General features: G+C 27.4%; 1 protein-coding gene across 1 annotated transcript; it reads right to left on the minus strand.

Annotated features, from left to right (window-relative positions):
- Positions 1-790: 790 nt before the first annotated feature.
- LOC117169070 lies at positions 791-11,242 on the minus strand. Its single transcript, XM_033355180.1, has 2 exons — positions 11,005-11,242; positions 791-2,397 (listed from the first exon to the last, which is right to left on the minus strand). The coding sequence occupies exon 2, from the start codon at positions 2,260-2,262 to the stop codon at positions 1,462-1,464; it is 801 nt and encodes a 266-aa protein (XP_033211071.1). The 5' UTR covers positions 2,263-2,397; positions 11,005-11,242; the 3' UTR covers positions 791-1,461.
- Positions 11,243-18,168: the final 6,926 nt, after the last annotated feature.

An 18,168-nucleotide genomic window follows, 5' to 3' on the forward strand; every position in this document is an offset into this window, starting at 1 on the left:
AGTTATTCATCTTTAAAGCATATTTCTGTCCTAAAATTGCTTTATTTAATGGTTAGGATAATACGTCGACATTAAAATTTAAGATTACATATAACTGATTTATTTTATTAACAAGTTACATAAAAAAATGCCCGTTTTATGCGTTTTTAGGCGTACATAAACCATTTTTTCTTCGAACCTTGTTGAAATTATATTGAAAAAGGTGTTTTCTAAAAAAAGTGTTGCCACTCATCACTATTTGTTTATTTTATAAACAAATTATACAAACAAGTGCACATTTTGGGCGTTTTAAGTAAAAGAAATGGTTTTTTTTCTGACTTTGCTAAAATTATATTGTTAGTAACGTTTTTGGAAAATTTTATCGCCACTCATCAATATTTCTTTACTTTATAAACAAATGCAAATTTCGGGCATTTTTTAAGAAAAGAGATTGTTTTTCTCCTGACCTTGCTGAAATTATATTGCCTATGATGTTTTCTGAAAAAACATTTTGCAACTTATTAAAATTTGCTTATTTCATAAATAATTTCTATAAACCAATGCACCTATTGGTCATTTTTAAGCGAAAATAAATCTTTTTTTCTGGCATTGCTAGAATTATATTGTATTTTTGCGTAGAGAAATCAGTTTCGTTAGTTTAAAAATCCACTGATTATTTGAAAATTAATCAGTTTTCATCAAGAATCAATTGCTTAAACTTAAAATTCAATTATTCGGCTGAAAATTAAATTTATTTTTGAAAATTTATATTTTCAGTTTGAAAATTAAATTGACATATGTAAAACGTTATTTGGCTAAACATTCCACTGTTGTTAAAAATTATCCTTGTAGATTTGTAAATTAATTTCTTTTGGTAATAATTCCACCTTTTTTACTTAAAATGCAACACTTTTCTTCAACATAAATAAATATACAAATTTGATACTCTCTTTGAATTTCGAATTCTGATAGACTAAAGAAACAGAGATTATGAAGTCGTTTCGAATTTGTGGGGTACTTTTTAGTTTTCAAACCTTTTCGCACAATGCAATTATGCTTTAATTTTATTCAAATACATAAGCGTATACAGGCTCAGTAATTAATACAATTTCACTTATATATAGCTATGTTTATATTTTTGGCGCTTTTAGTAAGTCTTTAAAAACTAGTATAATATGGTAGAATCTTCCAGTTTACACCTTCTATTTGTATCAGGTTGTCTTTAAAGAAGTAGGTTTAGGTTTTCATTTAAGCCTATGTCGAAGATTCTATCAGGTCACAATTTCGACATTTTGGCACGAACGTCTAATTTCTCTATTTTCAATAAATTAAGTAGAGCTTGACGTAATCAATCTATTGAACCCTAACGTCTATACCGTCTGCAGCCGGATTTCTATCCAAAGCCCTCGAATTTACTCAGACATTTATCCAAGGGAGGGGAAAACTGCAGAAAACCTCCCGGAGAGCAGGATCGTTTTGTTATTATGGTTGCCATACTCGAATTTTTTTGGCATCAAAGAGACGCAGTGAGCCGTCGTCTCCGAGAACCAGCATACCTGTTGATCTAAGGTATGTTTGGGATGACCAAGTTGCCTTATATGTTGAGTCATATGTGACGAGATTTCCATCGGTTTGAAGTATAAGTTGAGCTCCTCCTGCGTTGGGGGCCCAGATTTGATTTCCGTTCTTAGTGTGGATGAGGTCGCTATTGGTTAGAAGGAGCTTGTAGTCACCAGCTTTAAGGTAGCTTCCTTGCTGCAAAGCCTCGTTAGGTCTCAGGATGTTGGTTCCGCATGTGGCAAACGCACCTTCAATGTTCGGGAGTTGATCAAGAATGTTGCTGCTGACCGAGATTGGATCTTCTAGCCCGACACCTTTTAGACACTGGAAAGTTTCACGGTTTTCTATCAATCGTCTCTTTCCGTCCGCTCCTACAAGCCAGACCGTTGTTTTGGGGGAATCGTCACCTTCCTGTCGGACCATTTTTCCATGATAACTGTCTGCTTTGAGTTCTGAAGACTTCTCTTCATTGGTTTCTTTGTTGGAGAGAGTGAAGGAACCATCGCCGTCGATGGAGAGTGAAACCTTCTTTACATTTGCGATTTTAGTCTCCCAGGACACTTCGGTTCCATCGTAGAGGACGAGGCGCGCACCTTTATTGCACTCTAATTCCTTCGGGACTACGGAATTGTCGTCAGTCGGACCAGGTGCAGCGCTCGAACCCAGGGCAGTGAACGAGAAAGCTGCGTAGAGAACAGCGATCCTGTTTAGATGAATCACCATGGTGAACCTCGTAGATTTGGTGGATGTATGTAGATTTCGTGAACGTAGATTTGGTGGACGTAAATTGTGTGCAGAAAACCTCCAATGTTTGGTTTTTTAAACGTTATCGAATCAGGCTCCTCTGGTTGGAGTATCCTGTTTTGACATAAGAACTTAATAATTTAACACGTTTAATTCAGTTTTGAATTTTGAAGGTATGTTAAACCCTCACAATTAAGGGTTTATTTAGGGCTTATTTATTGACCAGTGTTGACGACTAGCTTTGATTAAAAAGGTGTTATGCCTGCTTAACCTTAAGTTGAAGTGTGAAAATCAAAAAGTATTGATTTTATCAAAATCATTTTATTACCATAATTATGGGTTTATTTAAGAAGGGAGGATAATACGTAATCGGCTGAACGACTTAATGTTTCGTTGGGGAACAAATTCTACTACTCAGTTGAAAATTTCATTACTGGGATTAAAATGTCACTATTTTGTTAAAAATTCACCTATTTAGACCAAACAATCAACAGCTTACTTGTAAGCTGAACTACTTAGATGATCGTTAATACCATTTTGGTTGGAGATTCATCCCTTTTGTTGCAAATTTTACTATTTTGTATTTAGAAAATTAACTTTCTTCGTTAAAAAAATCATCTTTTGGGTTCAACTCTTTTGCTGCAATGTTGTTTCTTGAACATGTGACGTATTATGTTCACGACACCTAAGTGGTTTCTTGAATTTTTCTATAAGCCCGAATGAATGCTTAAAAATCAAAATGTAACTATTTCATTTTTTGTTCAAACATGATATTTTTTATTAAAAATTGATCATTTATAGTTGAAAATCTCTCAAGCTCCGCTGGGAACTGAATCTAGGTCTTTGAGATTTCCAGTCTGATGCTCTTACCCACTACGCTATGAAGAGGCAAGATTAATTAATTCATAAACCATACTAGTGGAGTGTTGAGATAATTTCTTGTACTTATAAGATTAATTTTTAAAGATTCTAATGTTTTATATTTTTTGATGTTAATATTCTTTTTTTATTTCTAAATTGTAAAAAAATTGTTTTCAAGCCCCGCTGGTATCTGAACCAAGGACTTTCAGGTAGCCTCTCTGATGCTCTTATCCACTAAGCTACGAAGAGGCAAGATTAATTTCTTCACAGACCCTCCAAGTTAAATTTCGACGTCATTTCTTATACTTTTAACATTAATTTTTTAAACATTCATATTTTTTCTAAATTTTTTATGTTATGGATTTGACCAGACAAATTTTACCAAATAGTTTGGTTTTTTTGTCAATTGATTTAAAATCAATATTTTTTTAATAATGACTTTTTCTTTCAAATTGTTTTAATTTTTTTGCCTACTGTTCTAAAACCAATATTTTTTAATATTGATATTTTATTTCTAAATTGTAGAAAAAGTTGCTTTCAAATTTCGAATATTTGTTTGAAAATGCACCACGGTGGGTTTAAAATCCATATATTTTAACATCGTCGTATGGTGAAAGTCATCTTTCTGGCTTGAAAGTTCATCATTCTCGGTTTAAAATAAATATTTTTTTAAATTAAAAGTACGTATATTATATTTGTATTTAATTTGTATTTATTGAATATTTGTATTTTTATCGCATATTAAATGTTATTTGAGCTATGACCTGAAAACAGCAGTTTCTAAAGTTATTAAGCTCACGACTTTTCTAGAGCTTAGCAATTTTTCTAAACAAGTTCATAAAGTTTTTATAGTTTTGAAAGAGCGTATATTTTTCATATACGCTGTACAATAAAAAAGACAAGACATATGAGATTATTACGAAAAAACAAGTTTCGTAAAAAATATATCTGACAATTCTTTTGGAATTCGCAATATTGTTACAGAAGATCTCGTTTAAACGATAAACGATTCTTTTTCAAGAGAAAATTAGAAAAGTGAAAAATTAGTTATTTTAAAATTATTTGTTCTGAACCGAACTTTTTTTCTCACCGCTTTCAGGGTGTGCAGGGGCTTTGAAAGGCTTGCAATCAGGGATGCTTCCTGAATTTTTGTCAAATCTTGAAAACCTGGAAATCTCCTTGAAATTTTTACGATAACCTTGAATTTGATTTTTTTTCTTTTAAAGCAATTATTTTATCGAAATATGAATAGCAATTTAGATCTGTTTTTCTATCATCAAAGAAACATCTCGTTTTAAAGAAATTTGCTAGATATCAAGATATAATTTATCTTTTATTCGTCACAGAATGAATAAAGAGATAGATTTTTTAAGTTTTAAAGAAATTTGAGAAGAATTTCGAAAGATTTTAAAGATTTTAAACTAACACAAATGATTTTACAAAACAAAGATTATAGAAAAATTTTACAAATATTCCAAAGGCAAAAGAAAGATTTGAAAAAAATTAAAATGATTTTTCAAAGATTTTACAAACATTTTCAAGATTTCTCACAGATTTCACAGAAATTCGAAGATTTCAAATGCTTTAAATTATTTCAATGAATTCACGAATATTTGAAAAGGTTTCAAACATTTCAGAAAGATTTCACAAATATTACAAAGATTTCATAAAAGGTACAGTGCACCAGATTTTAAAGATTTCATAACATTTCCAAGATTTTAAAAGGTTTTAACAAACTTGAGAAGATTTTGAAAGATTCAAATGATTTCAAACGAACACAAAACATTTCACAAACAAAGATTGTAGAAAGAGTTCACAAATACTTGAAAGTTGAAAGAAAAATTTACAAATATTTTTCAAAAATTCCCAAAGTTTTAAAAGGTTTCAAGGATTTTAAAGATTTTATGAAAATTGTAAAATATTTCAAAACATTTCTCAAAGATTCCCAGAAAATGTTAAGGTCTGAAATACTTTAAATGCTTTCAACGAAATCACAAATATTTCAACCATGTTCTGTTCAACAGATTTCAAAGATTTCAAAAAGTTTCAAAAATTTAAAACCATTTCAAATTTTTTATAGGGTTTCCAAGATTTCACGAAAATTCCAAGAATTCCTGTGATTTGAAACAAATACAAAAGATTTCTAAAAAATTTTAAAGATTTATAAAGATTTCAAAGGATTTAAATTTTTTTTAAATAGATTTCTCAAAAATTTTAAATAGTCTAGTGATTTCTACCGAATACAAAAGATTTTAAAAAGATTTCGGTGGCTTCATAAGGGTTTCAAAAGATTTCAAGAATGAATTCTTTTTTGTGATCTGCATAAAGATTTATTATAGTTTTTTTCAAAAAACTTCATAAGGATTTTAAAAAATTTCCCAAAGAATTCAGAGATTTTCAGCATTCTGATGATATTACAAAAAATTTTAAAGTTTCTGAATTTTTTTGTCAAAGATTTTACAGAAATTTCAAGATTTCCCAAAGATTTGTATTGCTTCAAAGGAGTTCAAGTAATTCACAAAGGTTTCAAAACATTTTCAAAGATTTCACAAAGATTTCAACGATTTCAAGGATTTCAAATACTGTACAAGGATTTAAAAATATTCCAAAAAATTTCGAAAAGACATTTTATGTTCGCAAAAAACTCGGAATTTATTTTTTATGAAAAGGAGACCTGGAAAAACTTGCTTTATTTACCTCAAAACCCTGGAAAATACGTTGACGTTTGTTCCGAACGCAAAACTCAAAAAAATTATTTGATTGTAATGAATGCATGATGGCTTATTTTTGCAAACAAATTATTCTCTATAATTGGACCTCATTCAATCGTTAATAATATAAAAATTATTATTAAATATACTCATTTTGAATAATAAAATTTGTTAAAAAATTTTCTTGAATGATTTAAGCTTTCAAAAGTTTGTTGAAAAAATTAAATGATAGAACAAGTGTCCAGAGAATTTTTTTTCTTAAAAAATACTTCATCATACAATAAAAGCATATTCGTTTTAAAAATCTGATAAAAAGTAATAAGAAAAATGTTTTGTCAAAAACAAATTTCGTAAATAAACAGTTTTTCAAATTTCAATATTGTTTTTCATGGAAAATAATCTTTATTCCTTTGAGCTAGACTATCTGCAGTAATATTTCGTATTTTTATGTATATTGAGATATTTTTCCGAGACCTGTTTTTTCATTCTTTTAATACCTAATTAAACTTGTGCAGTACGCATGGGTATCTTAAAAGTATCTATGATTTTATTTTTAAAATGTTCCAACTCATTACTTCGGTAAAGATTAAGAACTTTTTGAAAAGAAGTTCAGAAAGTTTATACATTTTTGAAACCTTGTATGCTGAATTATGCAAGAATAATAAAAATGTAATTTTACTAAAAAGTTTTTAATAATTTTAAAATTCTAAAAAAAATCCTAGTCTAAGAATGAATATTGAAAAAATAATTTTCAGTCTTTTTATTAATAAAAAATTCAAATCCATATGGAAATTTAATTTTTATACCAAGAATATTTGATAAAAAACGGTGCCTAACGTGAAACAGGAAGTCTCAGTCAAATAAATTGTGCCGAAAATAACTGTTCCGAGATTTTAATTTTTCAATTTTGAAAAAGTAAGTTTTGTACAAACGTAAAAATATATTTTTCAAAAAGCAGATCAATTTTTTACTTAAAAACACGAATTCTCTACAAGTTGCATCAATTTTCAACAAAGTAGTTAAACTTTGGAACTGAATAAAATGAACTATTAACATAAAAATAGTGGAAAATTCTACAAAATTGTAGAGTTTTCAAGACACACAAACGATTTTTCTACAAAAAATTGTTAAGAAAATATTCTTACAAAACAGATAAATTTTAAAGCAAGAAGTTACATTTTCAACTGAAAAGATGTTTTCTCTAAAAAAATGTAACCAATTTATTTGATGTCGAGCAAAAAAACATCCATTTTAATTAATTGGTTAAATTTTAAACCGAGAAGATTAATCTTCTACCAGAATAAAAGAATTTTTCATAATTTTTATCAATTTTCAATCTAACAGTGCAATTTACTTAAGAAAATAATTAATAGAAGAAAACAAATTTCAGAAAAGTTTTACAATTTTTAACCAGAGAAAATTATTTTTGTACAAAATTATGAATCTTTATAAAAGAATTAATTTTTAAGAAAGCAGTGAATTTTTGGCTAAAATGTTGAATTCTCATGGCAAAAAAAAGATATTTTAACAAAACATTTGAATTTCAAACAAAAAATTCCATTTCATCCAAAAATATTTTTTTCTACTAAAAAGGACGAAATTGAAGAATTAATAATTTTCAATTTAAAAACTGGTTTTCTATTTACCGTTGAATTTCCTACGAAATTGTTGAATTTTTAATAAGACGAATTATCTACAAAAAAATAAAATTTTCTACCAAGAAGTTTAATGTTTAATTAATTAATTCTGTGAATTAAAAAAAATCATTCTAAAAAGATAATGTTTCAATAAAAGAGTTAAATTTTGAAACAAACAATCACATTTTCAACCGAGAATAATTATTTTCTACCCAAAAAGACGCGATTTTAACTAACAAAAATTTTTAACCAATCAGTTGCGTTATGAAACAAAGAAATTTATTTTTAACGAAAAAAAACGCATCAATTTTTATCTAAAAAATGAATTTTCAACCAAGACAATTAATTTCCTACCAAAACAATTATAATTTTTAGTCTAACAGTTAATTTTTTTAATACAAAAGATATATTTTAAATTAAAAATGGAATAGTTAAATTTGCAATCCAAAAATTAAGTTTCAATAAAAAAACTTTCTACTGAACAGTTCAATTTTGTATGAAATTGATACATTATTCAATTTAAATTAATAAATGACAATTTTCTATAATGAAAAAATTATAAAAAAATATTTGTTCAATAATTATATTTATTTTAATTTTTGGTTTATATTTTGAATGAAGACAGATATCATTAAAATAATTATAAAATTTTTCGAGTAATAGTTTATATTTTATAACAATATCATACATTATTATTATAATTTTATACAAAACGGTTAAATTTTCTACCAAATTTTTACATTTTTAAGACGAATAGACTAATTTTTAACAAAAAAATTTATTGTGAACCAAAAAGTTAAATGTTTGATTAACCAATTCTGGTTTTACTCCAAAATGTCATGCCAAAAGATAATATTTCAATAAAATAGATGAACTTTCAAACAAACAATTACATTTTTAAGCAAAAATATTTATTTTCTAAGAAGAAATTGGTTTTAAATGATAAATATAATAGTTATATTTTTAATACAAAAATTAATTCTCAATAAATAACGTTCTACTAAATAATAAACTTTTCTGAATCAGAGATTGTTAAAAATTAAATATAGAAAAAATACTGATTTAACTAAATGATAATGGCATGATTCAAAAAATGATTTAAAAAAATAAATTCCTAAAATTTTAAGAACATCAAACAGTATCAAATAAATTAGGTTTAATGTCAATGATTTTTTTTTATTAGAGTTGGTGGAAATTTCCGTCCAAAAGCACAAAGGTTCAACAAATTAATTGAATTTACGAAAAAAAATTGTAAAGAAAATTTTTTAACTCTAAAGGATGAATTTTTATTAAAATTGTTTACTTTCAAGAAAATAATTAATTTTCGAAGCAAATAATATCATTCTTAACAAAGAATTATTAATTCTTAACCTGAACTTGCTATGGTAGAAATATTGATCCTTTATAGACTTAAGAATAATGGTTCAAGTAAATATTAAATTTAATTTTTAATCATTTAAAAATATTTGGTTTGAAAAATGGAAACTTCGCCCAGAAAATACTTGCTGACAAATAGCTGTTCAAAAAATATAAAATAAAAAAAATGGATTTGTCTTTTTGTTATTCGCAAACATAAAAATTGTTTACGTAAGAATTAGAAAAAGTGTATGTATCATATATTATTATATGAATAAATTATTATTATGATAATAATTATATTAATTAATGTATTTGGGGTTGTATATATTCTTCAAACTTATTTAGAATTCACTGTTCAAAAATGGAAAAATGATCATTATTTAAACACTGAATCTAGTTCACCTTACTTTCTTTATACACGTGTGTGTACTTATAAAAACATCACAAATTTCGATTAGACATAACAGTGGAGATGACACACATAAATTGGGACCATGGCCATGATTATACTATTTCTTTAGCCAAACACCTAATTACTATTTTAATTAGTACTATGTTGACTAATCATTGTTCTTTGTTATTTTATATATTATAATAGAGATAGAGAATTACAGATTAAAAAAAAATTCCACTTCTTGTTCAATTTGCAATTAAAGTGAGTGAGTTCATTAATGTTGACAAACCTGATTATGTAAAAAATTTACTATAATTCTTAATAATATTCTCATTGAATAATATCAAGACACTTGGAGTGAGCTGATATTTAATTCAGATTAACAAAAATAATTGCTTAAACAATTTATTACTGTTTCTAGCTATCTTCTTTTATATTGACACTAGATAGTTTAGGTTATTTTTTTAAATTGTAACACTCCGAAAACAAATTATTATTGTTTTTAACTGCCCTACTTTAAGTAAGTACTAGAAAGTTGCAGTTTTCACTTGAAATTTTAACTTTAATCTGCCTTTATAGTTATGAGAAAATAATAAATAAACATTAGAGAGTATTATATTATATTTTAAAGGATCTCTTTTTTTCTGTCAATGTTTTTTCTGAATTAAAACAAATATTGGAAATATCCTTTACATTTTCTGTATGAATTATATTAAATATAATTTTACCTTCAAGTAGAGAGCCGTTTTCTTTAAATTGATATAATTACTTTTAATTTGCTTCTAACTTTAATTAATTTCAACCCACTTAGTAAATTGTTTACAAAAATGAAAAAAATTAAAATATATAAGAAAAAATCGCATCTTTCTACCAATTATTTCCCGAAAGATAATTCTAAACCATAATAAATTGTTGCAACATTCACATTTATTAACTTGAATTAATTATTACTTTACTGAGTAAGTGAAAAATTGAGAAAAATTGGAATGTTTTTAACAAAATAAATTTGTTTAAACAATTATATTTGTTGAGTTTGAATAATTATTGCCAAACTTTAAGGAAAGATTGGAAAAAAGTTGAATATTTAAAAATTATTAGTAGAAAAATGTATTTTCTGTTTTAAAAACAATTCACTTTAAAAAAGCCGAAAAAAATCAGGATTGGCACCCTACATTTGCAAAACCCAATTAATAACTTATGGTGTTGTTTTAGAAACCTATGCAATATATCCATGGAATAAATATTTAATACAAGAATCTGGACTCGTTCTCTGTGGCTTATTGCGAAGACTGATTTTGAGTCCCTTTACTCATGGGAAATACGCGTTAAGCTTTATGGGTTTGCGGAACTTATGTATATCCTTCTTTTTTTTAATGCATTTTTTCGGTGGAGTTGAATACATTTATGGGGGATGTGTATACAAATTTTGAAGAATTGAAAAGATTTGAAAAAGTATGAAGACAAAAAGTGACCTGAAGATTTTCTTCAAATAGTTTTGTGAGAGGACACCTAGTTTTTGTTTCGATCGTGCAGAAAGACATTATTAAGAAACAAATTTAATTTTTAGGAAAAAGACACAAGTCACAATAAAATTTAAAAAAATATATTGATTGCCTAAACCAGATCTCAGAGTTTTCTTTCAACCTTTATTTCTTGTTATGAGACAGGTGATCAGAATTTGTTTGTGAAAGCCCAAGGAGCTTTAACGAAAGAGAATTCACAATCACTATGAATTTTTTCAAAACGAATTGGTACTGACCTCTGCTATTCCGACGATACAAATATCGTTGTAGACCATTTACTACTGCAACGTAGAGCACGACTGAGGAAGATTTCGTTTTTCCTCCTGCTTGTGCGGTATCTGGCTATTCAGCAAACAGCTAGAACCAATCGCATACGAGTTCGTGTCATGAAGACTTTTTTCGGTAAAGTGTATTTAAGAATTCGTGAGATTGTTAAATTGTTTGTCCAATATTTAAAAAAAAATAAACCATGTCAGGAAAGTGTAACAGCTTCCTTAAGCTGAGTTTAAATGTTGCTGAATCACGTCAGACAAGACTGCGACAGATGAAAAACACTACGTCATAGACGGAGGAGATAAAGATACATTATTCAGTATCCATATTAATTTTTTCCTTAAATCGTGGCTAGTTGTATATCTTCATTATTTCGATGATTATAGAATACTATGCGGACATTTTTCACCATTTAGAGAATCATGGAATATAAAGCTGACTCTTTTTACTATTTCGAGGATCAATAAAACTACGTGGACTCTTTTCACAATTTGGAGAATTATGGAATACTACGCGGACTCTTTTCCCTTTTTGGAGAATCATGGAATACTACGCTGACTCTTTTCACCATTTCGAGGATCATGGAATAATATGCGGATTCTTTTCACTATTTCGTGGATTAGGGAAGACTACGCGGACTCTTTTTGCTATTTCGAGAGACATGGAATACTACGCGGACATTTTTCAATTATTTCGAGGATCTAGCGCCCTCGAAATCCGTAGAAACCTTGCAAAGTTGTTTATAGTTTTTACCTCGAAAAATTTGGAAAATTCCTTGAATTATTCGAATTTTCCTAGAGTTTTATTTATTTATAAAGATAAAAATAGGGTTTTAAACTTTTTCTCTGCTAAACGAAAAAATACTGCTGAACCGCTTCTTGGTAGTTTTCATTTGATTTATAATTTTTTGTTTCGTTTAACAGTAGAAAAAGATAACTTTTTAACAATAGATTGTTCATTTCTTCACTATGAAAATCGCGAAGCTAGAATCGAAAATATTTGAAAATTTCTCATGTATTTCCGATTTTTTAAAACTTAAAACAGTTTTATTAAAATTTCTTTACTCAATACAGTGAGACTCTTCAATAGCCCTCCTTTCTATAGCCCTTCCAAGAATTAAGGCCACGCGGCATGTTGGTGTAACAGGAGCTGCGCGGGGTACGCGGGATATGCGGCTGTCACTCAGGCGAGCACTCAAGCGTGAACAAACCAAAGCGGAGCGGGCTATAATGAATTAGTTCCCACCCACCGTCAGCCCCGAAATTGATGCAATAGAAGAGTTTCACTGTAGTTTTTTTCTTCCAAGATATTGAAATCAAATCCAATTCTGTGTACGATGAGCTTTTATTTTATTTGAAACTTTCTCATTAAAATAAAATTTTTTTATTATAAATATTAAAGATTTTATGTTAAAAATGTTAAAATATTAAGATTGTGGTTTAGTTTTTTTAGTTGCTTCCTTCTAGCGATTATACTTTCAGTTAGGCTTTTTATTATTTTACTGCAAACTCAAAAATGTTATTAAGCAGTCATCCCTTTTGTTTAAAATATCTAATATCATATTATTCGTTGAGAAATTATTTTTTTGGTAGAAAATTTTACTATTTGGATAAAGGTTGAAATAATTTATTGAAAAGTAATTTTTTTTAAATTCATAATTATAGACAAAAATTAATTTTTCTAATAAAAATTTAACTACTTAGGTAAAAGATTAACCACTTCATTAAAATTTTATTTTTTGGTTTGATGATTCATATTTTAGGTTAAAAATTAAATTATTGTATTCAAAAATAGAATGCTTTTTTATTCAAAATTAATTTTTTACTTCAAAAACAAAATTTTTCACTTTAGGTTGAAAATTGATTATTTAACTTGAAAATTTATCTTGATTGGTCGAAAACTATTCTTTTTGGTTAAAATAAATAGTTTTGGGTTGCGAATGTAACAGTTTTACAAAAAAATCGTCTTTTGCGTGGATAATTCAACCATTTAAATGAAAGTTTTTTCTGCTTATAGTGATGAATCTTGATTTGTTAAAAGATTGTCTTTTTGATTAAAAATTAGAATTCTGGGTCGAAATTTTAACGACCTTGTTAAATTTTATTTTATTTTTTGTTGAAGATTCTTTAGTTTAATAAAAAATTCATCTCTTTGGTTAAAAAATAATTCATTTGGCAAAAAATTCATCTTCTGTGTTAACATTTTCTTTATTGAAAGTTTATTTATCTTTCAGTAGAAAAATTTAACTGTTTTCGATTGAGCTGTAACGATTTTTATTTCAAAAATCAACTATTTGGTTGTAAATTAAAAAATTTTATTTAAAAAAATTTTTTTGTTTGAATATCTAATATTAAATTATTGTGATTTAAAGTAAATCAATGTATTAAAAAATTAGATTTCGTTGTTGCCGATTCATAATTTTAGTAAAAAGTTAATCTTTTTTGATTAAAAAATTGTTTTTTTTAATTAAAATTATTTTTTTTTAAATTTAATTATTCCACTTGAAGATTAATCATTTCTGTTAAAATTTCATCTTTTTGATTGAAAGGTCAATTAGTTGATTGAAAACTGACAGCTATCTGTTAAAAAATTAAATTTTTTTACTTAAAATGTAAATATTTCATTTTTTGCTAAAAATCGAATTTTTAAAATAAAAATTTTAAGCATTTGAATAAAAAATGTTCAAATATTAATTTCTGGGGCTTAAAATTAAATTATTTAATTTAAAATTCGTTATTATTTAACTTGAAATTAATTTTTCTCAAAAATGAAACTTTTCCATTTCTTTTTGAAATTTGACCTTTTTAGTTGAAAATTCATCTTTATTGGTAGAAAACTAATTTTTTGGTTGAAATTCGTATTTTCGGATTGTAAATGCAACTATGATATAAAAAAATCGTACCTTGGATTACAATTAAAACAATTTGGATAACAGTTTTTTTTTGTCTTTATTAAAAATTCTTGATTTGTTAATAATTCGTATTTTTCATCAGAAAATTTGCATTCTGTATTGAAAACTAAACTCCTTTGTTAAAAATTATTATTTCGATTTTAAAGATTCATAGTTTTATTCGAAAATTTATTTATATGGTTCAGCATTCATTCATTGTGTAGAAAATTAGTCTTCTGGGTGGAAAACTTAAATTTTTTTGTTGTGTAGAAGGTATATTTTTTAGTTGGCTAGTTGAAAATGAATCTTGTTTGGTTGGGGATTAAATTATATTGTTAACAGTTCGTTTTTGTTAGTTAAATCCAAGTATTTTCATTTTGAATAAAAATGTCTTTTTGTTAAAATATCAACTATTTATATTTTGCATCAACCATTCATATTTTTAGTCTGAAAGTTTAACTACTTGGTTAAAAGTTGAACTATTTACTTAAGATATGTATTATTTTTTATTGTTCATGATTCATGATTTTGTCCTAATTTTTCTTTTGTAGAAATTGATTGTTTTAATTTAAAATTTAACTATTTAGTTAAAAGTTTAACTGATTTTTTGAAAAGTAACCAGAAGATTGAATTATCTAAAAAACAGTTGAGTTTTTAACCCGGAAATTCTAATTTTTAACAAAACTTTAATTTTTAAACAAACGGGTTAATTTCTAACTTAGTCGTTAAATTTGTAGACAAAGAAATTAATTTTTAACTAAAAAGCCAAAGTTTTAACATTTACATAACAGTGGCATTTTTAAACAAAAAAATTAACTTGCTACAAAAAATGACGAATTTTCAAGAAAATGCATCAATTTTTAACCTAAAAGTTGAATTCTAAACAGAAAAAATTATAATTCTACACAAAAAAAAACTAACTTTTAAACGAAACAGTTGAACTTTCAATGAAAGAAAAATTTTCTACTAAGCTGTTGAATTGTTCTGGAAATATGAATTGCAAAAAATAATAATTTTTGAATAAATAGTTGAATTTTTCAAGTAGGGAATTCAATTTTTACATTTTAAAAGTGGCACCTTAAAACAACAAAAATTAATTTCCTATCCAAAAGGACGATTTATTAACAAAATACATAATTTTCTAAACAAATAGTTGTATTTTGAGAAAGGAAGAGTGGTTTTCTACAATTTAAAAAATAAGAAAGTTTTCTCCTAAATTTTCGAATTTTCTATCTCTGCACACTTGTGCACATATTTCTTTAAACTGAAGGTCAAAGCATCGACAACAATAATTTAGTGATAATGAATTCTCTTTTGTTAAAGCTCATTAGGGTTTAATGAACACATTTTCATCACGTTTCTCGTTCTTCGCAATCGAATTTATTCCTCAAATTGTATATCATTTTCATAATTGTATATTATTACAATTCATAATGTGCATTGGTATTAAAACAGACGTAGTCACATTGTATCATTTAAAAAATGCGCATTCTTCAAACGAAATTTAATTATTAAACATTTTATTGCAACTTCTGCCATTTTTTCAAAAACTGATTTCTTCATTTCCAATTTCAGTTTTATGATTTAAAAGTTATACGTGTGTATAGGATGGATAGTAGGGTGTTTGAAAAACGCTTTTGATTAGAGGGCAACGATCCCCCCAATTTCCTTCCGAATACGAAAAAATGAATTCCCTAATTTTTATTTTTTTATTTTAACAGGTACCGGTTTTGGCTTGAAGTTTCCCATGTAAAATGCATGGAGAAAACCCATTTAAAGTTTTTAAGGGAATTTACAAAATCCCAGCTGTCTTTAACTTGATATTGCGATTTACCTGTTATTATTCTTAATTGGTCTAAAATAAATTTAGCTAATTTGAAAGTGGGACTGATTATAGAAGAAACTACTAACCGCAAAGGATTGCCCTCTTTATATATCTTAGGTACTCCTTATGATCTTGTTATAATTGGCAGCATTTGCTGTTAATCTTTTATCTTTCATGAATGATATATAAGCATGTCGATCTCATCTATTAATGATAATTTTATTAGATTTTTCAGTACTGGGTGTATAATCAAACTTCATTTCTTTAAATTTAGCTTAACCTGATAATAAATTTAAAATTTGTTAATTATATTGTGATCTATTAATTCAGCGGTTGGATGCAAGAACGGCCTACTTGTATTTTTCGTAAGGTTGAAAGTCGAGACCAGTCAAGTCACGTGACTGAGCTACTCGAGAGATAAAACAGTGCGATTACGAAATACGCACTTACGCAATGACAATTATTTGGAAATCCTAATTCTTGATTCGTAAGATTTGTAAACACAAAAGATGGAATCTCGTGAGTTTTTTTATAAACAAATCATGGCACTGTTTAATAAGTCAATATTTTGCATTGTTTTTTTATAAGTGGTTAGGAACACAAAAGTGTTAGGACTGTCAGGATGGTAATCCTAAAGTTTTTCGTTTAAAACAAGGTTATGTTTACACGTACAAAATTATGTTCTTCATCAAAGTATATTCAAAATTAGCAATGCGTTTGAATCCAGCACTTGACTGAACTTCCGTGAAGAATTATGTACTCGAATTAATATTAAAAAAAAGAATTAACTTCATATCTTACAGCTTTTTCATATTTGACAGCCCCATTTTTACAACATTTTTCTGTTGATTTATTTTATATTTTTCATTATGAAAACTTTGACAAAAGAAAAATGTATCCGTAATGAAAAACGAAACTGCGTAGTTGCAGCATCTCAAAAAAATGTTCTTCAAAGTATTGGCCATTGGATTCTACAAATTTTGCCCATCTTTCAGGCAAATCATGGATACCATTCCAAAAAAACTTTTTCTCTTTCGAGGCAAACCATTTGACAAGCTATTTTTCGAACAACGCATGATTCAAATTGATAACTTGTTGTCAGTAGCGATCCGTATTCACCGTCTCAACAGGTTTTAATAACTCGAAGTACACCACACCACACTGGTCCCACCACACACAGAGCATTGTCTTACTGCCAAAGCGATTTGGCCTTGGAATCGATGGGCCGACTTCACCAGGTGAAAGCCATTATTGTTTCCACTTCGGGTTCTCGAAATAAATCCATTTTTTGTCCCCCGTGACAATTCGATGCAGAAAAGAATTCCTTTCGAACCGTTCAAGAAGCATTTCACAAATGGTTTTTCGATTTTCCATTTGTCTATCGTTCGGTTGGTGTGGTACCCATTTTCCATACTTTTCGATTTTTCCCATGGCTTTTAAACGTTGGAAAATTGCTTCTCGGGTGACATTTAGTGTTAGTGCCAATTGTTGTTGCGTTCATTGTCTGTTAAATCGAAATCTCCACTTTTAAATTGACGAAACGATGTATCACGTATTCTAAGCACTGTAGCAAGTTCATCATAAGTTTCTACCGGTGATTGATGAGGTTCAACTGCTTTTTTCTTTTGATGAAATAAGAAAAGCAACGAATGCTGCAAATGCGATTTACTTGGAACGAAACCCAGCATATTCACTGAGGTAAACAACTATGATGCTATTATTTTGGCAGAATAGAATTGTGTATTTTTGAGCGTTATTGACCATAGAAAAATTTGACATAGATGCTAAATTATAGAAATGTATACATATCTCTAGCGACATCTATGAGTAAAACAGGCAAACTTCAACTAACACCCCTGGTAAATTACATTTACATTTGAAATGAAAAACGACTTCGAAAATAAGAGGTACTCGATTATTTTTGTTTAAATTCGACATTAATGGCCTTCAACTAAAGATTTGAATCAAACGTACCAATTCAAAATGAATTTTACTGAAATCACAAATACTTATTTTTATTTATCGAATATCGAGAGATCTCGTTAGAACCTGTTGTGTTGAACGATACAAAATATGATTTCCCTTATTTTCAGTTTGGCAACTCCAACAGCTTAATAACGGGTTAAGAATTCTAATATATGGTTATAAATTTAATTGTTTTGTTTAAACTGTAACTACTTTGATAAAAAGTCAGCTTATTGGATCGAAAATTCAACTGCTTTGTTTTAAATTCGTCTTTTTGGAAAATCCTTCCTTTTGGATTAATAATTAATTTGTCGTTTTAAGAGTCTTTTTTATTGAAAATTCATCTTTAATGGTTGAAAGCTAATTTTTGTCTGAAGTTTAATTCTAATATTTTCGATTCAGAATGTATCGATCTCTTTTGCTTAAAAATTTAATTATTTTGATAAA

This window comes from Belonocnema kinseyi, chromosome 3 (assembly GCF_010883055.1).
Source record: "Belonocnema kinseyi isolate 2016_QV_RU_SX_M_011 chromosome 3, B_treatae_v1, whole genome shotgun sequence".
Classification (NCBI taxonomy): domain Eukaryota; kingdom Metazoa; phylum Arthropoda; class Insecta; order Hymenoptera; family Cynipidae; genus Belonocnema; species Belonocnema kinseyi.